Source organism: Parasteatoda tepidariorum, chromosome 8, assembly GCF_043381705.1.
Source record: "Parasteatoda tepidariorum isolate YZ-2023 chromosome 8, CAS_Ptep_4.0, whole genome shotgun sequence".
NCBI classification, from domain to species: Eukaryota; Metazoa; Arthropoda; class Arachnida; order Araneae; family Theridiidae; genus Parasteatoda; species Parasteatoda tepidariorum.
In genome coordinates, this window is record NC_092211.1 from 75,759,725 (window position 1) to 75,786,696 (window position 26,972).

Sequence of the window (26,972 nt, forward strand, 5' to 3'; positions counted from 1 at the left end):
ATGTTTGGCAACTGAAAAATTTAGAAAGGAAAACAAAAGAACTAAACAGTTTGTTTTTTTTAATTTTGATTAGTAATGCTCCAGATTTAATCCATATATTTCCGGGAAACATTATTATAATGAGTCGTACCTGTTAAAATAAATGTATTGATAATATTTTCGTGAAACTAAAAATGTCTAATTTTATTCGCTGTTTTTCTGGACCTAGACTTTTCCGCTTGTATAAAACTGAAAACAGACAAGTGAGCTAACATTTCTGAAATAAAATAGCTCTTTTTAAATTATCTGCTTGTAAAATCATAATACTAAACATTAATCAAGTTGAAATGTTGTAAATTGTAATATATTAATCTACAACTTAGTAATGAGATTGTTGATTGAATTTTCTGCTCCTAAATTCATGCAAAATAGGATAAAATATTTAATATTATTGATATGCTCATTCCAAATTAATTACTTAATTACCTTAAAATTTTGTCTATTAAGTTTATTCTTAATAAACAAAACAAACATTGAAATTAATTATTTTTTATTAGAATTTGTTTATGACGTTTAGTTACAGTAATAAACAAATTCTAGTAAATAACTATTACGTTTGGCTACACTTTTAACCTATCTATATGACTGTTAATAGGAATAAATAATTTATTGAATAACTCTATAAAATCTTCGTGTTTCTCATTAATAAACATATATATTTAAACATATAATGTATAGTTTAATAAACATATATAATATATATTTTAGGGTAGAGATTACACTGGAAATGCAATTGAACATTATAGCAATGGATTTGTTCAGACAGCTTTTTTTACGGTAATAATTTTTTTCAGATCCTCACAAAATTTGTTCATATTGTTAATTATGTAAAATTATTGTTGCTTTAGTATTGTATATTTTGTTTAGATGGGCTCATTTTGAGGGAAAAAAAAATATGTGTTTTGCTGAAAAATTAAGTTGTTGTAATGAACTGCAAAATAATGAAATTTCTTTCAATATTTTTTTTTATAACTGGTGTGAAAATATTCGATTTGAAAATTATTCTTTTAATAAAATTCATCAAATAATTATTATTTTAATTACATTAAATATAATAATTAATTCCAATTAAACTGTTCTAAGATTATGTAACTTAATTCCATGTTATATAAAAATGTCATACCACTTGTTTGGCTTTATACAAAAAATAAAAGATTTAAAATGAAGTTATAGAGAATCAAAAAAATTAATCTAAAACATGAATCTTTAAAAAATATTCCCTGTTACAGTGTTTTCATTACAGATAAAAAAATGGGAGAAAATTTCTCACCCTTTCTCAAAAACAGGGTGAGATTTCAAAAAGTTAAGTGAAATTTCTAAAAATTACAAAAACACGAATAGACTTGGAAAAAAATTATTTTATTAATTATAATACATTTTTAACATCTTCTAATTGAATATTTTTGCTGCATCATCATATGGAAAATATTCTATATCTACTTTTTCATCAGCTATTATATTTATTTGACTGAAAAATTATCCGTATTTGTTTTGTTTTGACCTTTTCTACCGACATTTGTTTCATTTTCATTTGTCCGTTACGTAGTAGAAGATGTCGCCTTAACAAGGTATTTGTCCTTTGTCCTTACATTCATGCACAAAAAATGTAAACGTCTTACATGAAGAAACCTTACCTATGGTGCACACGTGGTTACATAGAAATGTGTTCTGAAAGGGGTTCCGTGGTTCGGGGGGGGGTTCTTCNGGGGGGGGGGGGGGTGTTCTGCTGTTCGCACCAGTTCTGAACAATACTGGTAAATAGGGAAGCTGGATAGCAAGGAACAATGTTCAAAATAATGAAAGATCAAGGAAGAAAAGTTAAACGAATTTTATTCAAAATGGCGAAATACGAAATTTTTTCCAAAATTTTCGTATTTTTGAATTGATTAAATAGAGTGCTCGAACTTCTTGCTTTAATAATTTTTTATAGAGAGAAAAGAAAAAAATATGCGAGATTCTCGCGCTGTAGTGAAAATACTGTTTTATGTTCAATGAATAAAATAAGATTTACATACTTTCATTTGTTCATATTTCATTTATTTTTATTATTTTGTAAGCTATAAAGTTTAATTATAGCTAATATTCTATAACGAGACATTGTAGAAAATAAATAACTCTTTCTTGTTAAACTATTACCACATTTATTTTTAAGGATGAACAATTTTATTTTCCAATGAATTTTAAAGTAAAATATTTTAATTAGTTAAATATCATATTATGTGTAAATGTATGTAATAAAGCAAAAACATTTTAGCTACATTTAAAATTTTCATTTGCAGTTTTGACAAAAATTCATTTTGTAGAGATTATGTTTGTTCTAGGACATATAGTTTTGAGTACTTTCTGGTTTAGGATACACAAGTTTTTTATTAAGTCAGGTAGCAAAATCTCCACTCGCTAGCCCTCTATTGAAGACCAAATATTAAGGATCAACAAATAATTTTTGTCTTGGAAGAATATTATGTTTCAAATTAAACTGTCATACTTTCTTCCAAAGTTTTTTGTGGACAATTTTTAAAAATGTAAAGCAAGTGTTTCACATTTTAGAAGAGAGATTAATGAAACATATGCAAAGATATACACTACAAAAAGACTGAAATCTGCATCATCAGTTGTTAACATTTCTGCCTGTTTTTGACTCGTTGGGTTGGTCTCCCAAGAAAAAATTCTTGAATTTGTGCTAGAGGATATCAAGACACTTTTTGTGAAATCAAACCCGAATCTCTTTTATGAACAAGTGGATGTTAGATTGGCAGAGTGGGCAGGTTTTTGTTTACTTCACTTAGATTGTCTAGATGCTAAGAAACTGAGCTACTGGAGATATTAGAAACATAGACTCTGATGGTTTAACACTAAAGAGTGTCCAACAAGATTTCAAAATTTGCTTTAGATTATAATATATTGTGCTACATTTTTTGTAGGTTTTGTTTTGACCACCAAAAAGCTCTCTAAACTATATTTGTTAAAATTTAAAAAAGAAAGCTCTCTAAACTATATTGTTAAAACTTTAAAAGTTCATATATATATATTTTTTAAATAGCATCAAATAGATTTTATTTGGGTAATGCCTTTAGAACTGAAATTTTATGCCCCACAATAAGTTGTATAGTTAAGTGTAATTATGATTAAATTATTATGTATATTAAATTACCAAAGTGTAGATCGTTCTCAAGGAAATTAATATTTTGAGATTTTAATAAAAAATTAATGACATTTAAATAATGTATTACTATTTTAATTTTGTTAAATTTTGAAAATTTTACTTATTGTTTTTATCTTTCTTTCATTACTTTTTAAAGTCATAGATTTATGAATTTTATATTTATGAATTTTATATTTTATCTTTTTTGTGCCAAAATAGAGTTTGATTCAAGTAAATAATATTAAGTTCAAGCATTAATCTTTGTAAAAGAGAAATTATTTTAACTTATAACATTCCAGTTAGTTTATCATATTTTGTTAATTATTAAGCAATCAATAGATAAACTTTTGAAAATTATATTATTTTTGCATCATAGATTTATTAATTTAAACAAAGTATTTCTAATTTTGTGTTCTATTTAAAGGCAAAATTAATCTTAAATCTGCATTTTAAATTAATAAAAAGTAGATATAAAAAATTAATTGCAAATAAAACTATAGACTTGAGTGTATTGTGTATGAAAATAACTTGTAATTGAGACAACTTGATGGTAATTTAAAATGATCCAGTGGTTTGATATTATTAATTGATATATCTATGTCTTTTCAGTATTAGTATATACATACCTTAAATTAGTGTAATTTTCAATATGTCACATATGTATGTTTCATATGTATTCACTATGTACTGCCTTGATTGCCTTAATGGTATTTTTTTTAAGTATATTGAAAAAAAAGTGTTACACTCCATTTGTTTAAGATAAACTCTGTTTAAGTATAAAAATTTTAACTAAGCATTAGTCTTTCGGTAATTGATATTTTTTTGCCATTTTATCTGATTCAGAAATATCTAACAATCATTATGATATATTGTACTTGTGATTGATATGTAAGTGATTCTACTTATTTATCCATAATTATTTATGCTAAAATTTTTTTTATATTTTCAGTTTAATCTTATATATAATCTGACCTTCTACGCATTTCCAGCTGTAGGTGGTATCATGTATAGACGAGGTAAACTTTTGTTTTAAAATAATATTTAATGTAAATTGAAGTCTGAAATTTATATTAAATTTAAGTTATTGGATATGTAATTTTTATTGAGTTTTTTTTTTCCATCCTATTTATATTTATTGTTTTTGTGACATGATTTTTACTTACTATCTGAGAACTGTTTGATTAATTTTTGTTCTAATGTTTTGTTAAATGTTCTGTAAAAAATTTTATGAAAAAACATAATGATTTTTTATAAAAAAGAAACGTGAATATTCGTCGCAATAACTGTTGGGGGGAAAAAACTATCAAAAATCTGCATGAATTTATGATGATTTTTGCACAAAGTTTGTAAAAAGTAATTAGGTACTTAAATTTGTGATTACAACTTTGGATGAATAGGTTTTTTTAAAAAGTCATGAAATATAGTTATAACTCTGTATAATAATAATAACTCAGAAATAAAAGACATGAGGAGTTTAAAAATACCAAGTGAAATTTCGCAGCATTTCTTCCTAATGCGCATTTCTTTCCCTTCAGTACGCTGGAAAAGCAATCTTTTGAAGACAGTTCTGCAGAAAAAAGGGCATGATTCGAAAAATTCTGCAGAAAAAGAAACAAAATTTTATGTTTCCGAACTTAAAAATCTTTCTGCAAGAACTCTGTAACATTTAGTTTCTATGTTGCCGTGTGGCTGCGATTTTACCACTGGAATGTAATGTCACAATTATGTTGAAGTTGTTTGACAGTAAAACAGAACAAAACACAGAACTGAAGGACAAAAAATCAAAACAGCATACCATACCTTTACATCAATTGCTAGTTCTGGAGACCATTCATATTTTATTGATCCAAGTCAAATTTTTTGCCCCTGATCCACAGACTACCATTAATTTTGAGCTTTGAATTGCATATTTTGGTATATAAAAACACAAAAAATGTGTGTTAATTTAGTTAATATTTTATTCTAATATTAGAATTTTCAGAAATAAATAAGAAAAATATTCTCCTTGATCTTTAAGTTTTATTATTTTTTTTTAATAATTGGAATTTTTAAAATTTTCCAAATTTTTATAGCTTTGTATCAGTAGATTGGTAATATTAGGCTCTGAGAATTTTTGCAACCCTGCTTTCTTCATTTTAAACTTTATAACTAAATCAATGAAAGCAATTCCTTCATAATCCTTCTAAATTTTTGTTCATTTGTCATTCAAGTGTAATTCAATTCTTTCCAAGTACAAGTCAATTTTTGCTTTAACTTTTTTATCTCAAATAATAATAATTTAATATTAATTATTTCTAGGATATTTCACTCAAGAAGGCATTATGGCAATGTGTAGATCTATTGGCATATCTGGTGTTCTAGTGTTTTTTGCTATGTTTCTCAGAGGTAATCTGATTTGAATTTTTTTCTGATGTATGTGCTTATATTTCTATGATTGTATAGTTTCATGAATATCTCTCCCTTTCCAACTATCTAAAAATAAATGTTTATGAATTATGTGTGTTTTTCGGAATGTTTTTTTTTCACTCTATTTATCTAGTAATTGAATGAGATATAAGAGAATTTTATCAGTTCTTAACGATAAAATATAAATAAATTTGCTTTTGTAAAATGTTACTTTTATTAATGAAAAATAAATATATTAGAAATTTCTTTGTCTTATTATTACAGTAATTTGAAGAAATTTAAAATGAATATATTATTAATCAATCAATAGTATTTGAAGGCAGTAATCTAAGGATCAATGAGATAATTGCATTAAAATAAAAATTTTACTCTGATTAAGAAGAATGTTTAATTTCCAGTAATTATTAAAAAATACAAAGTTATTACTTTTTTTTTGTGCTCAAAAAGTAGTTATAAAATCAAAAGGTATCAATTTATTTGTCAAAATTTATTTCATATTTAAATACTCTCCTCTCTGCACTGCACTTCAGGCAAATTTTTTTCAAATCGTCGATATATGCCTTAAAATCGTTTTTGTGAATGACCTTCAGAGTTTCTACTGATTTTTGTTGTTGAATTAATTGACTTTAATAATGGCCTTGAAAAGACAATTTCAACACATGGAATAAGAAAAAGTACTGCGCACATTAATGCTTTGTGAAATTGTAACTTTACAATGTGGGTCTGACAAATGTTACAAACATAAACATTTCTAATTTAAAGTAATGTTTCACAACGTATTCACGTTTCCCGATAGGTAAATAATCTTGCAAGTTGAATCACATGCTTTCATTAGAAATATGATAATAGTGTGTCTTGATAAAACCTACGATTCAAAAAGAATGCCCTCTATTAAAAAAATTTTACGAACCTCTTTGATTAATATTTAGAAAGAATATGTTTAAAATAGAAGTCAGTACGAAAATTGATCTTGTAATCCTAATTTTTAATTACACATTGTTTTTTTATAACAATGTAGCACTAATCAACAGTGGTTGAATTTGTGTAAACATTTATAGTTTATTGATGTTTTTATCAGCACATAGTAGTATCTAATTTTTCAAAATCAGTAATTGGTTTCACAAACTGTGTAAATTGTTTCCAATTTTTTTTTAAATATAGGTAATTTTTCTTATACAAATAAAAAATAAATTTCTTTTTATTAGGTATTGGAAGATTTATTAATGGGGATTATACAGAATTTATTTCTAAACTGGATACTTACAAGCAAAATCCTTCCAGAAATCTAAAAGTAAGTAAAAGTATTTACATAAATTAGTATGTATTATCTTCAAAAGTATACGAAAAATCTTTTAACAAAAATAAAATTACTTCATATTATAAAAAATATCAATAATATATTTCAGTAATAATTTATGAATATAAGTAATTTTTCATTCTGTGATCTAAAATATCTTATAAGCTTTTAAGTAGTTTTTTTTTTTAAATTTTATGTAATACTTCATGTAGATTTAAATAATTGATCTTATTATTCAGAAAAGACTTGTAGCAATTGATATTTATTAAAACAAGATGATGAAATTTTTTAATACTGTAAGCTTTATTAGTTTTTTTAAAGTTAATATGAGTTCTATATTACAGCTTGAAGTTTCTAAATACGACTTTGATTTTCGAGAATGGCCTGTTGATTTCCGTTGGAATGAGAGTACTGTGTAAGTGTTTATTCCTTTTTTTGTTTTAGATTCTCTGAAATAGGTTATGTTTGCAATCATTAACAACTCTCTTTCAAACCTATTTATAGGGCTCAAAACAAACCAAAACTGTATATTGAAGGGCGTTCAGGAAGAAATACTATTTTAGATAAATGTAAAAGCATGCCTTGCGATATTTTAAGGTATACATAATCTATTTAAAATAAATTAATGAAATGAAATATCAACTTCTGTAATAAATTTCTTACTATTTAGCTTTCTTGCGATCCACACCTTTGGGCGCATGATGATATATCCTGGTTCTGTTGGAATTATGAATGTTATTCTTTGTAAGTAGTAAATGTGTTGTTTATTAAGTTTTGTTAACTATTATGAACCTGGTACTTTGATAAATGTATAAATTTTAATATTTCATATCTCTAAAAAAAAATATGCCTTTTGTGATTGTAAGAGCTTAATAAAATTAGTTTAGTTTTTTACAAAAAGCACACATATAACAAATTGGGGCTGTGTTTTATGCAAGATTAATAGAACATTACAATATATAATCTTGCTATGTATGAAATTTAATTATAAAGATTCTGATATCGATGTTTATGAACTGTCACAGGGTGCGTAGCGTTTGTAAAAAGTACTTACAGGTGCTTTTTTGGGGATTTCGTTTTTAAAAGCTTTTAAAGGTGCTTTTTTCAGCTGNGAACATTACAATATATAATCTTGTTATGTATGAAATTTAATTATAAAGATTCTGATATCAATGTTTATGAACTGTCATATAATTATAATATACCTTAAAATTTAATAAATGTTGAAGATGAAAAAATTTCTTTTTCCTTTTTAATGTTATGTGATATAATGGCAAATAATTTTAATTCATTAAATCATTAAGTTAGTTCATGATAAAGTCAAATTTCCTTTTAGGAAGATATCCAGTTTTTTTTAAATTTTTATTAACATTGATTTGAGATAATGGTATTTTATTTGTTATAATATGTTTGTATTTTATTTATTATAATGTGATTATAATGATGTATATCTAGTTTTTTGAAAAATTACTTCAAAGAATGTTAAACACAATTTTATTTTTGTTCAAAAGAAAAAAAAACTTGGATAGTAAATAAATTTTAATTGTCATAACTATTATTGGGGAAAAAGAAATAGAATTTTTCAGATATTCCTGTCTACTGATAGTTTTTTGTTTATTTCACAGTTACCGACATAAATGATGATTTTGTAAAATGAACAAGTAAATTGCAAAAATCTATTTTGAATCTGTACTAATTTAAATATGGTGCTAGTGTTTTTTCTTAAAAGTTAAAATGGAAATTGCAGAAATAAATTTTGTTGTATAAGACTTATAGAAGTTATTTAAATCCATCATTTTTCAAGTTCTATTATTTTTAACAGTTGCAGAGATGATTGTGCTCCGGAAAAAATCCGGATTTTTCCCTAACCGCGCTACGGAAGTTTCCGGAAATCCTAGGTTCAAAAGTTTCAAGAAATTATCGATCACATTTATGTACAAAAATTCGTGTATATTTTATTTAAAAATATTAGAACTAGAATTTATACTGGGCATCTTTCATTTGTAAATATTTTTTCTGGTAGAATAATAAATGTGATTAGAGATAAAAATAAACTTATACATAATTATTCATTTCAATTATGCTGCATATAATTTATTTAGAATTAAATGTTTTGAAATGCTTCATTAATGACTTTACTCAAAAAATTTTCAGGATATTTGAGTTGCACTCACAATCGCCCCTGAAGTTGTATAAATGTGTTATTTCTCAAATTTTATTATCCTTTTTCTTGAGTTTTACCATTTCCCTTCAATTTTTTTTCTAATTTTGTTTCTTTTTTTAGGGAATATTCTTACTAAAGGAAGATCTAAATTAATGGAAGAGGTAAATAGTTTTTTTTTTCTTTCAATCTTGAATTCCTTATTTGTTATTCCATAGTTTTTTTCCTTGTTTGTTTCTTTAAAATTGAGACTAATAAAATTAGTTTTTTTCATAGTCATAAAGAAAGGATTAAAAATATATCACTATAATTTGCTTATGTTGGTGAAACTGTTAGCCAAACTCTTATTAAAATAATTGTTTGTCCTCATTATAAATTTTTTTTAAAAAAATTAGTCTTCTGTTTCATTTAGGATTTTATTAAATTGCTCAAGTACTTAACACATTGAAGAAAAATGTGAACTTCTTGTTACACCTTGAATTTTTCTTAGATTCAGTGTATGTTATTTTTACAGTAACAATTAAATGTTACTTTCTTTTCAATATCATTTTTGTTGTGTTAAAACTGTTACTCTGATATATTTCAAGGTCTCATTTTTCAACGAATAATTTTGCTTATGCAGTTTATTAAAAAAAGAAAGAACTAGGAATGATCAAGGTCATTAAAGCAAATTTATTGCTTATTTTAGCTATTTTATAAATTACAGCGATACTGTTCCTTATATTAATCACAAATTCATATTATGGATTGCTACTTAATCAAATATAGTTACTCATATTTATTACGCAACATTACATTATATCCTTTGTTATTTTAGCATAGGGCGGAACGGTTTAAACTATTGACGGAGGATGGCAATGAAATTGATTCCGTGTTTGTTGACAGGAGGCATGATCGAAATCATCCCAATGGAAGTATCCTTGTAAGTAAATTGTAATTTTCTAATTGTATTTGTAATCAAATAAAATATCTTATTTTACAGTAGCACCCATGCATCAGATGTTCCCAATTTTTTTCGGCTACAGAACCTTAAACAATCAAGCTTCTACTGACGGAACCCTGATTTCATAATGACCTTCCAAACATGTTCCACAATAATTGTGTACTAAACTGTCTTTAATTGGTCGGTTACTGTGCGATTTTTTTTATATTTTTTTATTATTTCTGATACTGTTCTATTCTTCTAAAAAATTTTGAAATCCAAGCAAAACCAAACAAAACATTCCATTTCACTAATTTACTACTGTTGAAAGCAGGCTCGTTATAAATGGGTTCTACTGTATAAGTTAATTAGAAGTGTTTGTTACAAAAAATTGCAATATTGAATATTAATCTAATTGGTGATAATATATTCTAACTGTCTTAAGTATTATTCATTGTTATTGATAAGGTAACTTTTTTTTGATACATTATAACTCAAAAAGCTTTTGTTTAAAAAACTTGTCTAGTAAAATGTTTTGTTTTTTTTCCTTTTAATCATGTGATTCATAATTTTATCTGCTTTAAACTAATTGTTTGGAGGCCAATAAATTTTAAAGAAATTTAGAGCTTGAAGTTTCTAGCAAGATTTACAAAACTGTGTTTGCAAATATGATGGTACATGCATGCTAAATAATAATATTTCATTTTATATGTTCAAAGTATAAATGTAATTAAACTTAGAGGTGTACATTGTTGGTCAGGTACACTGAATGTCAGGTAGAGATTAAACTTAGAAATTTTATTTTATTTATTTTTTCAAATTTAAGCAGCGACTGTTTTTTTGCATTTAAAATAGATTTCTTTATATATTTAATGGTAAAATTACATATCATTCTTTGCCCTGCATGTTAGTGCTTAAAAATTCAATAATATCCGAAAGTTTATTAAATTTAATTCAGAAGTCTTTCTTATTATGAACAATATTATATTTTTTCATTAAAAAATATTAAAAAAAGGTAATGCTTTAATTTATAGTAACTTGTTTATTTTATTATCCTAATTTTTCTATTAATTGTAATCAAGATATAGTCTTAACAATATGTAATTATCATATTTCATTATAATGGACAGAAATTTTTTAAATTTCAGAGTTAATATATATATATGTATATATATATTTTTTACTATTCATGCTACTAAATGTGATAAAATATTGAACTAAAATTGTCTAAAGAACTGATAAAAGAGCTTATTATTGAAATTTTCTGTTTTTTCTCCCTAACTTCCTTTTGTTTTACAATTACCATATTGTTAAGAACATTAAAAATCTAATTGGTATTGCCCAATAAATTAGTTTTAATTTTTTCTCTTTTGAAAGAAGAGCTTTAAAAAGTTTTTGCCTCGTTTTTTTTTGTAAAACAAAAAATTTTCTCAATCAATTAATTTATCTTAAATTTAGGTTATCTGTTGTGAAGGTAATTCTGGATTTTATGAATTTGGAATAACAGGAACTCCTATTGATGCCAGTTATTCAGTGTTAGGCTGGAATCATCCTGGTTTCGGACATAGTACTGTAAGTAATATTGCTTTCTTTATTATAATTGTATGAAATATGATAGTATAATTTTTTAATGATTTTTTATTGACAACAGTGAGAAAAGCTGTTCTTGCAAAATGATTTTATTATTGAACTTTCTTATCTATTCTTGTGATCAATGTAGCACAAACATGGTTTACCTTAAAAACCAATATTTTAATGCTGTTAATACATAGAAATCTTTTTTTCAATGAAATTATTATATTTATGAAATGATGCCTACTGTAAAGTTTTGTCAGTTCTTTTAAGAATAATTTTCAACTGCTTTGCGCTGTTTATTTGGCTTACAATTGGCTCCCTTTTTTTATCACTGAATGTATACGCACTGACTCAGCAAATGAACTAAAATTAAGATGATTCCTAATAGTTTAAAGTTAAACCTGATCATTTATTCATGGTTGGTTCAAGTTCATGTGCACCATTGTATTTTGTACAAATTCCAACAAAGAAGGAATGCAACAAAAATGTGCAGAAATTTATTAAAAGTGTTTGGTGAAAATAGCTTGAAAATTTTAAAAAATCTGATTTTCTCCTCTCTTATACGCTGCGCTCTGAGCGACCATCTTTGATTCATAATGATACTATCAAGGTCTTGTTAGAACAAATCCTTTTTTATCAACATCGGAGATTGCCAAAAGTCTCGATTCAGTTAAACAAACCGTTTTGGACAATATCTGGATATAAACTTCTGCAATGGATAGTTATTTTAAAAAATTTAATCCTTTTTTTTTATTTAAGTAGTCTCTTCCATTTCTATTAAGGGTACTCAGGTCCTAAGGATTTCAAATTATTACCCAGTAAATTAGCCTATTTGCCAAGTTTCGAAACTCTTCGCCAAATACAAATCTTAAAAAAAAATTTATCATTATTTTTTCCCCATAGAAAACTATTTTACGTTAGTTTGTTTCAGCCTTATATTATTTGGACCCAATTGTAATTAGTTCTGCGGCACATCTGCTGAAAAATTCCTTTTGACATAATTTTGAGGATCGAGTTAACTATATTTTTTTCTTTCCAGTGGAAAATATTATTCTCCGAAACACAATTTTATTTACCAACTATAATATTTTATCACATTTGGCGAGGTAGCAAATGCTTAATGCAGGCCCTGGGTACTTAAATATTTAAAAATAAACAGGTATTGACATGTAAGTAACATAATGTCATAAATAATTCAACAGAAAGGGGCACTGTTATTGTAACAAAAGCTGCAAGAGAGCTTATTAAACAGAATAATCAAAAATTAAATTTTAGTTTCTACATCTTTTTTTAAAGAAATTAAATTTTAAAGTAAAGTGATTAAAAAAAAATGGATGCCCGGTGGCTGAGTGGTAACGCTTCGCTCTGGCATGCCACAGATCCTGGGTTCGATCCTCGGGCTGGGCAAGGTTAACTCAGCCTTTCATCCCTTCAGTGGGTCGATAAATGAGTGCCAAGCATGCTTGGGAATTTAACACTGAGGGTTTCGCGTTTGGCTGACCACCTAACCGGAACATTTGCTACTGCACCCCAGAGCCCAAGGTCAAGAAAACTGAGATGGGCACATTAGCCTTGGCCCTCTATGGGCTGTCGCGCCACTGAGTTTAAGTTTAGATTTAAAAAAATAAGCTTGATTTTCATGATTAGAAAATATTTTTAGTGTCATTTATTTTTCTTGATTTGAGTATTTATGATTTTCATGAGTTTTTACTTTTCAAGCAATTGCAATTATTATTTCAAGTTTTATCTTCATTTTTATAATATTTAATTATGGTTTCTAAAGCACATGTATAATACTAATTTTATTTATAGGGTACACCATTTCCTAGTCAAGAACTTAAAGCAATGGACGTTGTAATGCATTTTGCTATATCAAAATTAGGATTTAAGCAAGAGAATATAGTCCTATATGCTTGGTCAATTGGGGGTTTTAGTGCAACATGGGCAGCTATGAATTACCCTGATATAAGAGGATTAGTATGTATTTTTATTTTTTTTAAAAATGCTATTTATTTATATGATGATTAAGGTTTAATGTTATACTTTAATTTTTAATGAATATGAAATTTTCAGTTTTGCTTCAAAATTTATAGATTTTTTAAATAATTAAGATAGAAAACATTCAGTACTCTAAATCAGTAAAATTTAATGAAATTCAAACAGGGTTGCCACTCCACAGGGAAAACCTGGAAAATACAAGGAATTTAAAATCACCTAAAATAACAGGAAAATGCAGGGAATTTTGTTTTTTATTTTTATCTTTTAAAAAATGGTGACCACTCAAAGTGTAATCTATGGAATATTTAACCATGATATTTCAACTGAACTATTTCATTTACTATAGCATTAAAGTATGCTCAGCTGTTTTTCCAGCAATTAAAACTAATAAATATAGTTAGCCCAATATATCTCACACAAGAGCACAGTAATTGTTGTTTCCTCTTAATATATTGTGTATAATATATACAGGGAAAACACAGGGAATTTTTTTTTCCAGATATGAGTGGCAACCCTGTCAAAGCAAAAAAACTTTTTTGAATCAAAATATTGCTTTAAATTTCTAATAATCTAAATGCATATAGACCTAAAGTTTAACAAATAAATAAGATAGCTCATGTACACTTTTCCTATTTCAACATTTGTATGTAAGCACACAATTGTCTAATATTTAGTCAAATTTGTAAAAGAAAAAAAATAAATAAATTATCTTCTGACCTTTATGCCTTCCTTGAATAGTATCACCTTCAAGTGTGTGTAGTATGAGCATTAACAGGGTGATTGAATTGGTTCTTTTTCCAAAATTTAAAGATCTGGTGATACTTATGTATTAACTAAATAAAAGTTGGCAATATTAACTAAACAAAAGTTATAAATCTTTGTTTTTGCAGATTGTCAATTAAATCATGCAATTTTCCTCACAATAGTAAAAATTTGAAACTAAATTATTATTTTTTTACTAAAATGTTAAAACAAAAATTTTACTAAAAGATTTTATACTAATTTATTTATTTTGTTATTCAAAAGTATTGTTGGCATTTCACACTATAATGAATTCCTCTAGATTTCTCTTAGAGTCTAATGTTAAAGTTTCAATTTTAATTTGATTTTTCTTTCCTTTCAACTTAAACATATTTAAGTTAAAAGTTGATATTCAATGCATTAATTCTTTTTATCATATTGTAGGTTTTAGATGCTACATTTGATGACCTCGTAGCTTTAGCAATAGCACGAATGCCATCTAGTTGGAGTTAGTATTGTGCTTAATGATTTATTCTCTATTTCTTTATTAAACTTTGATGTCTAATTTTTTAATAATTTATATCTTTTTTTAAAACTAAATTAATCATTTTTCCTTATTTTAATATTACTTCAATTGTTTTTAGAACCTTTAGTTGTCAGAACTATTCGTGATTATATGGACCTAAATAATGGTGCCCAGTTGGAAAAGTATGTTTTATTTCTAACTTCATTGAAGGAACTGTACTTATAAGTTACTTATTTGTTTCTATTATCTTTTAAGGTATGATGGACCTGTGTTATTAATAAGGCGATCTAAAGATGAAATTATATCTACAAGGTAAGTTTTATTTCTTTGTAGATAATCTTTAGTTTACATTTAAGACTTATAATTATTCATTTAAATTGGCAAGTAGGAAAAATAAAAATCAGTAATATGAGATTGTCAACATTGGTGAAACTTTATGTAAATGTCTCACAATTTATTCATTTATTTTTTCGGAAGACTATAATTTTTTTTTTGAAGAGGGTTGCAATGAGTTTTGTTTTTATATCAGTTAATAATACAGGGTTCGTAGCATTTTCAAAAAAGTGCCTATTTTCGTTTTTTAAAAGCCCTTAAAGGTGCTTTTTTCATTGGGTGTTTTTTAAAAAGTGCTTAATTTTCCCTCTTTCAAAATGAGATTTTTCCTTTTCTATGTTGATTTTTTGCTTCAAATTATGCAAAAAGACACAGTTCACATTGTTCTAATCAATGTTTTTATAATTAATTCAACTCCAATCTATTTCAGCGTATTGTCAGTCCGTAGCGTATGAAAACGCCATTCGTTTTACATGATTAAAAATTTCATGATTTTTGACAATTCTCAAAAACAATGCCAAAAGATTTTTTTTTTTGATATGACGATTAAAACAAGATAAAACCGTCAATTGTCAAAAACATTTCAATTCTGCCTAGTTATGATATTTTTAAAAGTGCTTAAAAATATTTTTTGAGTACTTGAAAAGTGCTTATTTTTTGTTAAATAATTTGGCTATGCACCCTGTAATAACTTAATTGTTCTTAGATTAAAAATAATATCAATTTGCATTCAAAATTAATAGGCAAAGTTAAGCACATGCAATCTTTACAAAGTGTGTGTCTATTATTTCTAGTTATAAAACTCTTCTTGTTATTTCCTTTTGTTGATAAAATTAAGTTGTAGTTGATTTTCATCTTTCTGGATTTCAGTTATGTTCTAATTGTTTATTGTAATTGTTTATTGCTTTAAGTTTTTATTGTACTCACTACCAACATTGTGCTTGTGGCTGGGGGGGGGGGNNNNGGGGGGGGGGGGGTAAGACAGGATAAGGTTCTGGGATTGCTGAGGGCTCAATCAAAATTCCTTACGAAAAATGTACCTTTGAATTAATTTTTTAAAGTATGTATGTATGATAAAATATAAAAACCACAATTTTGAATGAAGGCTCTTCAAAATTCTACAAAAATGAAAAGGATACTTTTTATTTAGAGTCCACAATGATTTTTTTCTCCCGACCCTTAAAATCTGTATCCAACTGTGATGTACCACATACTTAGTCATATTAATTAATCTTAGCCAGGAAAAAATTTGAATAAAAAATAAGCAATGGACTCTCATATTATTCATTTTAATTTTGATTACTTATTTTATTGAATTTCAGCATTATGGGTTTAGTTATTTGTATCAGGTTTCTATTTTTGATAACTAAAACTACTCCAACCTTGAATCTTTATTTATAATAAAAATCTTCTTCAAAAAGAATCAAGATTATTTTTTTATGGTTAAGCAAAGTAATTTTATGTTATAGAGCTTCCTTTTGAAACTAATTTATTTATTTTTGCCTAAATAAGGAATGGGACAGATTCTTCATAAAGAGCAAGTTTTATATTATATATTTTTTTTTAAAGCTACAATCTCTAATAATTATTTTTGAATGTATTAAGTAATTTCGTAATATTTTTTTAAATAATTTAAAATTTTACAGTAATCTTGTATTTAAATTTTTAATTGCTTTACACTAAATTTAAAGATGTTACATTTCTTTTTAGAGCCTCTAGATCTTTGCAAACAAATCGTGGCAATGAACTTCTTATAAAACTTTTACAGAACAGGTAATAAGTTTGTATATTTTAATTCTCAATCTTTAAAGTGTTTGAAACTATTTTTCTGGTTTCTGGAAATCCTAACTTCCAACTAGATAAGATAATTAAAGGTAAATTAAAAATATCAAATTAGTTGATATTAAAATGTAGTATTGCTAAAAATAATCTTGACTGAATTATCAGATATATGATTTTTAAAATTACCTGCTACGTAACTTTAAAAAAATTTGTCCTTATTACACGCAGGTAATTTTAAGGTATCCGACTACCTTCGGAACAAAAAATTTCAGAAAACAATATTTTTAACAATATTATTGATTTTTATTACATATTATGATGTAAATAGAAATAATTAATAGTAAATATTTTAAAAATACCAAAAATATTTTATTTAAGAGAGGTTTTTTAACGTTTTTTAGTGAAAATTAATCGCTTGCGGAAAACACTCTATATTAAAAACTATCAAAGAGAAGGCAATCAAAATTTGTATCAATATTTTAAAGCTATCAGTTAGTGTACTGAATTTTAGAGGTTAGTTACACAAACATATATGTAAGAAACATTCACTGAAAATTTGAAGACAAAATCACAAAATTTGTTTGAGTTATCTTGTTTTTCGTAAGTGAAAAATCGCAAAAAACTCATTTTGAGAAAAATGCAATTAAAGTTTATAATTGCACTTTACTTAATATTTATGACTGTTTGATAGCTAAATATTATTATGTATTATAGACACTACTCTTCTCAAGATATATGCAAAGTTTTACACTTTTATTTAACGCCTGCAGTTTTCTGTGCACACATTTTATATTAGTCACTTGATGTTGTCAAGAATCAACAACTCACTTAGTCTTCAACGAGAAGGCAGTTTTACTGCACGGGCATTCTCATAATGTTATAATAATTAAAAAAGCATGTATGACAATTAATAATTATACTTTATAGTAATAATAAATTTATTAAGAATTTTGATATTGTGAATATGAGCAATTTTTAACACAAATAGGACAGATATTACAAATAACAAATAAGGCGATAAACCTTTGAAATTATAAAAAGAAACAATATGCACTAATATATCGGATATATGTATAGCTTTAAAAAAAAAAACAAATGATATTTAAAATTTGTAATTTAAAATTCGCCTTTCTTATATGTGGGACCTTCTTTCTTCTCCTGTCTAGACACTTTTCTTTTTTTGAAGACTCTGAGTTTTCTGCGTTTGAGCTTCCTATTTGCCGAGGAATGTCTTTCACAGTTGACAATTCTCTCACCATCCAGAGTATGTTGTCCTGCTAATGTATATATCGACCAGGAGAGATATTTAATTCTGTGAATAGCGAAAGTATCCCACGATAACCTTCATTAAACTGAATGACTGCAATGCTTGCACTCATTTTCAAAGTTGTCAGTTCAACAAATGTTTCTTTTGGGGCAATTTGCCACAAAACACCATTGAATGCCTCATTGGCGTTTTACGTTTTACCATGAAGGCATTTTTTTAAGAGCTTCTGATCGCACAACTCAAAATAGGTTGGCTTTATGACATTGATGAGATTTTGGGGTAAGCCCTTAGATACTTCAGAATATTCTTCATTTGAAAACTTCGCACGCTGATATTTACATCAACTGTCAACACCTACAGGACATTGGCCATGTTTTGGCTCTGTAGATGTTGAACAGCAATGGTAAAATGCAGCTATTACAGCAGACTGCATTTTTTCAAGATTCCCAACATTACTGCGAATGGCGATCCCATAATAATTTTGCAGTCTGTCGATAAATGAATCCGTTAGTTTTCCTTTACCGCCGAGTCCCTTTTTAGTACTCTTTAGCTTACGCAGCCGGGATCCAACTCTTTTCTGTATGTGTCCAATATACTCGAGTTTTGTGACAGTATTATCACCATAAATGTCTTTAACCGTCGCATATGCTTTGGAATCACCGTATCCGTAGTATTCCGTGTATCGCAAGGACCGGGATCTTTCGGACCTCTCAAATATGCGCTGCACACCAATGGGTTCCATGCTTCCAGCAGAGCCCTTGTGATTTCTGCAAACATGCTCGCTAGGGGTTGTGTCATTGGATAAATTACATATCCTACAGTATTGGGACATTGTCTCAATGTCTAAAATTTTGCCAGTGTTGATTGAAATAACACTAACACAACCATTAGATGATGAAAATCCCCGGCGTTGCCATGTACCATCAACTGACACTCCACAATCTTTATTATCATTTTGGCTTTTCACAGATTTCGCAGCTTCATTTATTGACTGTTCTGCAGCTAAAGTTGCAACAGTCAACAATTTAGCCTCTTGTTTTCTGAAAGCAACTTTTGATAGAAAGGGAGGAAGATTCAGTATAGTGCAAAGCTTTTTAGCAGCAGTATAACCTTTGCCGATCAATCTCAGGCCAAGCACAAAACGTGTGTTTATTTCGCTTTGCTTGATATCCTTCTTTGAGGTACAGAATGCTTTGACAAAATCACATTTTTTGCACACAAAAGTCAAGTTAGAAGAGAGGCCAAACCTTGAATCTTCCAAAATATTCAGCTTGTTATCAAAACAAATCGGGCAGCACAATGAAGTAAATACAGCAATTAGGATCTCCATATCTATAATTCTATTACCACATATATTTTTATCCTCCAAAAAGCTCACTTCATCACTATAATCACTTGCAAAAGATAATTTTGAAGAACTTGCACTAACTGAAACATCTATCTTTTCGGTATCAGCACATTTATTAGAATGTTGATTTCCATGAAATGTGCATTTTTTTGATCGAGTAGTTCTGTTCTTACCCATTTCATTTAAATTAGTATAAATTTTTCAAAATAAATCAGAGAATTTGTTGAAAATACAGCAAAGAATGAGAAATAAAATGAACGCTTCATATGTAAACAAACAATTGCAAAAATTCAAGCATATCGTCTGTTGCCAACTAAAAAAAGCACAGTTACATAAAAAAATTATTCAGATTCATTAGCCGAGAGTCTAGGAGCCTTAAAAATTAAATATCTAAATTATTTTTTTTTTACATAAATAGAGAAAAAGTAAAACTATTGGTTAGTTTCGGTTTCGTTTTTGTCACTTCCGGTAAATTTGACAGCTACCATTCATCACTAAAATTATCATAACTAAATTTCTATTTGACGCATATGTAAAAACAAGACATTTTTGAAAACTAGAGAAATGGGGGAACATAATGAGACAATAAACTGAAATTTGAATTTTTCGTCGAAATACTCGCTTTCAAGGTGGTCGGATACCTTAAGCAAAAACAGAAATTATCGTAGAAATAAAAGCTTGAGTTCTTAACTTTGGTTGTAATATATATATATATATATATAAACTAAAAGATGTTTCTAAACTAAAAGATGTCCTTTTGAATTATTACCATGATTTTAAAAATATCCTTTGTTGCGATTTTGATTATTGGGAAATTCTGATTAATCTTTGTCTTTTTAATAATTATCTTTACAATGGAAGGGATATTTTTCTTCAAATTAATGGAATACCACAGGGATCTAATTATTCATCTCTCTTAGCTAACTTATTTTTGCATTATTATGAAAAAAATTATACTCTTAGTATTAAATTTGTTTTTAGATATATTGATGACTTAATTATNCCTTGTTTGGACCATAGACCCCTACTTAGGGTCCGAGTTTGAAAATTATACCTTGATATTAAAGGGAGCTAGGGGGTCTTGAAATTTGATCCTTTCTCGAACCATTTTTTTTTTAAATTTTTTTTTTTTATTATTATTTTTAATAAACTGTTGTTTGTTATTTTTTACTTATTATTTCCCCCCCCCTTTTTCATATGTCTATTATTTTTCTTTGTTTTGTTCTTCGTTATGAACTTATATATATATATATATATATATATCAGATAATTATAACTTATAAGATGAGCTTAGTCAATTTTGATCAAATTTAGTCAAATACTTTAAAATTGGAACGAAACATGATTTAAGTGTTTGAGTTATATCTAATGAAAACAAGTTTTAAACTTAATTTATCTGTTACTTCAAACATTTAATTTTTTAATTTGAATATTTATTTCAGGTATCCTAAATTATTTACTAACGAATCTTTACGGGCTCTTAGAGAGTGGGTATCTGGAGATAAAGCTCACCAGAGTAAGTTGTTTTTTAAAGTTCTTAAACTTAAATTTGTTATTCTATCGATTCATTTTTATAATTCACTCTTGTGAATAATTATAAACAAGGCCTAAGTATAATGAGACTAATCAAGCCTTAAAATATTTTAGTGTTTTGTACTTTTTTAATTATTAAAAGTAAATACTTCTGGTAAAATCTTTCACCAATAATTTTGTCAGTAGAAATATTTTTTAACATGTTTTAAGGACACTATACAAAGGATTAGTTTTTTTGTGCAAGTTATATCATATGTTAGTTCCATTATTACCCAAAACTACTTGGATCTAACATATATATTTCAACTGTGAGTCAAAGCTGCTCAGCGTCTCTCATACTTATTGATTGTGATTAGGAAAATAACTCATTAAATTATAGTAGTTATTGCCTTTATATAAACTATTGCAGTTTATTTTTTATTACATTCATACTTTGTCCATTATAGGACAATCATGCTTGATATCTTTTGAGCACAAACAGTTACAAATAAAATTTCTCAGTAGTTAATGAATATTTTCAAGAATAGTGCACAAAGCATTTATATGTTTTTAAAGTCTTGCTCTTTTACTTTTAGTTTATTATTATTATTGTTATTAGTTTTTATTTTTTTATCTGTGAATTGTTATAATTCATTTTTTTAAATTTTACTATTTTGTTACTTACAACAATTAGCACCAAAAAAAAGTCCTATATCTCAGAGTATAAAATTTCAGTTCTTAAGGTCTTAGCTTTACTAAACGTTTTACTTGCTTCTATTTTACAGTCATGAAAAATTATGAACAATTTTTAAACTGTCATAAAAAAGCAGAAATTTAAAAACCAACGATATTTATTGCAAAATATAAAAAATATTTAAAGAAAATAAGTTTCAGTGGTTCCTAAAAGAATGGTTTCGTATTAGGGAAATGGATTTCTTGTCATTTTTTGTACAAAACGAAACCTAAATACCGCCTCTTGATCTCATTACACTGCCATACGCCACTAAATTTAGACATGATAATCTGAGAATATATAATCTGACTTGAAATTGAACTTTTTAATTAAAAGTTATGACACTCACAAGCTTTAAACAAAACATTTTTATGCATATCTAATGAAAAGAAGTAGAAATTTTGTGCCCTAATATAGATCTATTTATACAAGGTCCGGCTATTAATTTCCAGGACTCATGGAATAACTCAGAAGAAAATAAAATTAAACACATAGCCATTTAATATTATTCGAAGTAACCCCCATCAGCCATAATGCACGTCTGTGCTCGGCAGTGCAAATTTCGGATCGAAGTTTTAAAGTCCTCTTTTGGAATGCTCTTTAATAGTGACGTTACAGTCTTCTTGATGGCTTCGACATCTTGAAATCTTGTCCCCTTCAGAGAATTTTTCAGCTTAGGAAACAGTCTGCGGGTGCTAGGTCTGGAGAGTATGGTGGATGCTGCATTTCAACGACACCATGCTGGGCTAAGAATCGCCTCACAGGCAACGCAATGTGTGGAAGCGAACCTTTTCAATTTCTTCCGGCGTGCGTAACGACTGCGGCCAACCTGTGTGTGGATCATCTTCCACGCTTTCGCGCTGTCTCAAAAGCGTTTAAACCATTCAAAAGTTCTGGAGCGACATAATGCTTCCTCGCCGTAAACTTCTTTAAATCATTTGTAGGTTTCTGCAGCTGTCTTGCCCAATTTGAAGCAACATTTAATGTTTATTCTTGCTCCATTTTCACTTCGACAATAGGAATTTAAGAACTACGTTTTAATGCGCCTTTCTATGAGAACCACTTACTTCAGTATGGTGCCGATTGCACTGCACATGCGCTAGAAAACACTCTTCAATATGCAATCATTAGCGCCATCTTCCGGCTTTTCGTTCTCCTACAGTTACGTCAGTCCTGGAAATTAATAGCCGGACCTTGTATATTCCTATTTCTATATTTGTTTTGTAATAGTATACTCACATGATAATTGTTGAAGTGTTTAATGAAGTTTGAAACATATTATTATTATTAGTTTGTATTATTTATGCCTGTAGTCATTTCTGTATTCCAAATTATTAAATATTTCAATGTGTTTTAATTAACACTTTAAAGATATTAAAATATATCCAGTTGCTTTAATAATTTTGTTTCATTATCACTTAATAATCTGAAAAGAGTATCACATCATGTGCATCAAAAAATGAGTTTTGCTTAATTTTGATTAATGAATTTTTTGTTGTTCCATTGTTAAAATCTATAAACTTTTTTCATATGCGTCATCTAAAAACAATATTTTTCATGCATAAAAAAATATTCAAATTTACATTAAAAATGTAACCCTTAATATTTTAATGTATACATTGTAAATACACAATCTGTCTGATTTCTTACACTCAACAAACATGAAATGCAGCAAAAATTAAAAGGTAGTTTGTAGAATTTTGTCAAAATTCTTGGAATTTAAATTTTTTTTTTAAGTGAAAATACAAATGTGGTTGTTTGGAAAATTTATGAAGATTGTAATTTTTATAGTTGAGATTTCTGGTTGTCATATTTTGCCAATCAATAAATTTAAAAGCGTTGATATCTACTTGCGTTACTTGTATAAGTTATTACTCATCTGCTTGTTGTTTTTTTTATATATATTTTAATCATATAAACTTTTAAGAATGTTTAATTTCTTATTTATCAATTGAGTTATCTATTTCTTTTCTTTTTAATTTTATTAAAATTCTCCCACTCTTTGAAAAAGAAGTTTGCTGTTATATTATATTTATATAGGAATGTTTCCCAATAATATATTTTTTTTCTTTTTTATTTACGAACTGCAGCTCTTGTTTCAAGTCGGTATGGAGTAGAAGATGCACTTTGTGAAATTACTCTATCATCGTATATTGAAGAAAAAGGTTTGGAATGTCCTTCACATATAGGTAAGTTTTTTTATGTTAATTTATACTTACTGTGCTTCACATGAATAGATTTGTGCTTCATATTTTTGTATGTAAATTAGATAATGATTGTTGGTTGTTAATGGTTGTTTATTAATTTTTGTGATTGGTTATTACAGGTGATGATATGTCAACAGAGACCAAAACACAGCTTCTTCTTTACCTTGTAAGTTTAATGTATTATTTTATCGTTATTCATGAATATTATTATGTACTAGATTAACTTTAAATAGCCTGAATTAAAGTGAGGGCGAGTCAGTTTAGTTGAAACTATGCTTAAAGCTCAGAAGTAAATATAATCATTTATTTCTGTCGAAAATGCCTCACCAGTTATTAACTAGTTAAAATTATGGGTAAGAAAATAAAACATAGGCTCATTACAGCGTGCAAAATTGTAAATAAAAATTAGAATTTAAAAAAAAAAAAAAAAAATTGTACAAAATCTGTCAGATGCTTTCCAAGTTATAAATCAGTCAAATACGTTATAAGTAAAAAGTTCTATTTTAAAATTATCATTCTTCCAGATTTATTCAACCATTTTTGTTTAAAAAATTTATATTTTGCTATTCAAAATTATGTAGTTTAAAATTATGTAAGAATTTATGTACCTTAAAATTTCAAAATTATAATGTTAGCAAACTGAAAATAATAAATAGGAAAACTTATTTTTTATTCAGAATTATAATAATCGTGTGCAAAAATTATCAATTTTAAACTTATCAACGCTTATCAATTTTAAACTTAAGCATTTAAGGGACCAAACTTTCAACTGCTCTTCTGACTAAATTATTTGGACTATAGTTTTCACCATTCTTGATTCTTGAGGGACAAAAATCTAAATCCGTCAAAATTAAATTGTGTTTATTCAGAGAGAGTATATTTTTGTGTCTGGTCTCTTAAATTAAAATGTCATATTTTCAAAAAAAAAAAAAAAAAAAGAAGCTGGAAATTTCTTTAAAAGTGCTTTTTCTTATTTATGTAAACTTTATTAAAACCACTTAATGCTTTGCAGGCTGGGAAACATATGATTGATTTTGACTCAACACACTGCATTCCTCTGCCTGCATCAGTTTTTCAATTACCTTGGCGAATTGTATTTGAAAGGGATAATACAGGCGAGGTTGTGCCAAAGTCACATATTTAACTAGCTAGTGGATAGAAGCTCTAAATGGTATTATTAAGAAATGTGTTTATGAACTTTTGTTAACCAATTTTCAAAATTAAATGACATTCCATTCCCATTGAGTTTCAAACAATATTTATAGTTCCTCATCTCACTCCTGTCAAAATGAGTGTTTCAACACTCTTTTTATATTGGTTGTGATAATTCTTAAACCTTGAATGAAGTAAACTTTTCTGCTACATATAACTTTCACTATCGCAAAGATCTGTTTGTAAATGTGTGTCATTATGTATGTATCTAAGTTTGTATTTATTTTTGAACTAATTTTTATGTTGTACCATCCATGTTTGCTTTGTAATAGGTTGTAATGAAATTATATTATCTTTATTGTTGTTGTTTTATTTACAACATAAATATCACTAGATACATAAGGCTTATAAAATTGCAATCCTTAATACAAACTGAAAAATTCAGCATTTAAACATTATAATTTTCTAAAAGCTGTTATTTTATAGTGTGTAATTGCTGTACTTATAAGTAAAAAAAAATGTTTATAAGTCTAAATGAAAACTTGTTAATTTTGTTTTTTCTCCACTAATGCTCAATCTGTAACAAAATATAAGCATATTTATCTAACTTTATTTTTAGTTTCTTTTGATTTACTTACAACATAACATATACATTTTAATTATTTTATAACATAAGTAGCGTTTGATTTATACTACAATGTTTATGAATAACATTTCATTTTTTATATGACATTTATGAACATTTATTTATTCAATATATTGTTTATAAATTATATTTAAGCTACTTTATAACATTATTTGGGTTATATCTTGTAGCATTTGAGCACATTAAATTAAATTTTTTTCCGGTAAATATAGCTCTTGCGAACCTAAGGCAACCTAGTGATCTTTCCTTTTTTTTATTTGTTTCCTCCTTTTATTTCATAATTTATACTGTTTTTTGTTTCATAGTTAATACTTTATGCTGCCAATTTTGCTCCCTTCAATACTTAATGATATTTAAATAATGTGCCTTTGTTGATAAATTTGACTTATTCCATAACATGCCAATAATTGCCACTTTCAACTCAAGTGCTAATAAGCTCTACATTCAATTAATTATTTAAGCATTTAAAATATTTCCGAAGTCATAATTCTTGTGTAAAAAAGTACTTAAAATTAAAAAATACTAATACTTGTATTACAAATTCATTTACCTATTTGAAGGATGGGTTTTGCTTCAGGTAAAACCATATAGCAAGAATTATGGCTTAACTGCTAGTTGCTTTAAGGACTCAAATTAATTGTATGATAGGATTCATTAAGTATTTAAAAAAATTTATCTTCAATAAATTATTTTTTATGTCATGCCTATCTGCATTGATTATGGTGGACAAAGGTTTCCTCTGTTATATATATGTTTTTTTTAAAGAAAATATTAATAAATTAGTGCAATAACATAAGGTTAACGTAATATTTTAAATCAAAAGTCATTTTGCCTGAATACATTATTGTTCTTGTGCTTGTGATAAATTTTCTTGAGTTGTATCTGCCCTTTTAAAAGCATTTTTTTTATTTAATCGACTATTATGTAAAAATAAAGATAGTTTTGTTTTGACAAATGTCACTTTACTTTTATTCTTATTTTGTATAAATTCAATTATATGGCCATCTTAATGATGTACTAAACTGGAAACATTGTCTTTATTCAGCTGCGCATTGAAAATCCCAGATAAATGGAAATTAAATAATTACTAGTATTTTTTTTACTTTCGAATTTTAGATTGTAAATTTATAAAAAAGTAAGAAGAACTGTAGTGTTTAAAATTGTAACATATTGGCAATATTTTAG

At 26.8% G+C, this 26,972-nt stretch overlaps 1 protein-coding gene across 1 annotated transcript; it reads left to right on the forward strand.

Moving 5' to 3' along the window:
* Positions 1-26,742, forward strand: LOC107449893 (phosphatidylserine lipase ABHD16A). The gene is made up of 20 exons (XM_016065559.4): positions 1-242; positions 748-816; positions 4,131-4,197; positions 5,480-5,566; positions 6,793-6,878; positions 7,229-7,299; positions 7,389-7,481; positions 7,555-7,628; positions 9,169-9,209; positions 9,863-9,967; positions 11,426-11,539; positions 13,355-13,519; positions 14,726-14,789; positions 14,926-14,989; positions 15,063-15,119; positions 16,851-16,913; positions 20,980-21,053; positions 23,873-23,971; positions 24,109-24,155; positions 25,002-26,742. The coding sequence occupies exons 1-20, from the start codon at positions 174-176 to the stop codon at positions 25,131-25,133; spliced, it is 1,641 nt and encodes a 546-aa protein (XP_015921045.2). The 5' UTR covers positions 1-173; the 3' UTR covers positions 25,134-26,742.
* The last annotated feature ends 230 nt before the right edge of the window (positions 26,743-26,972 follow it).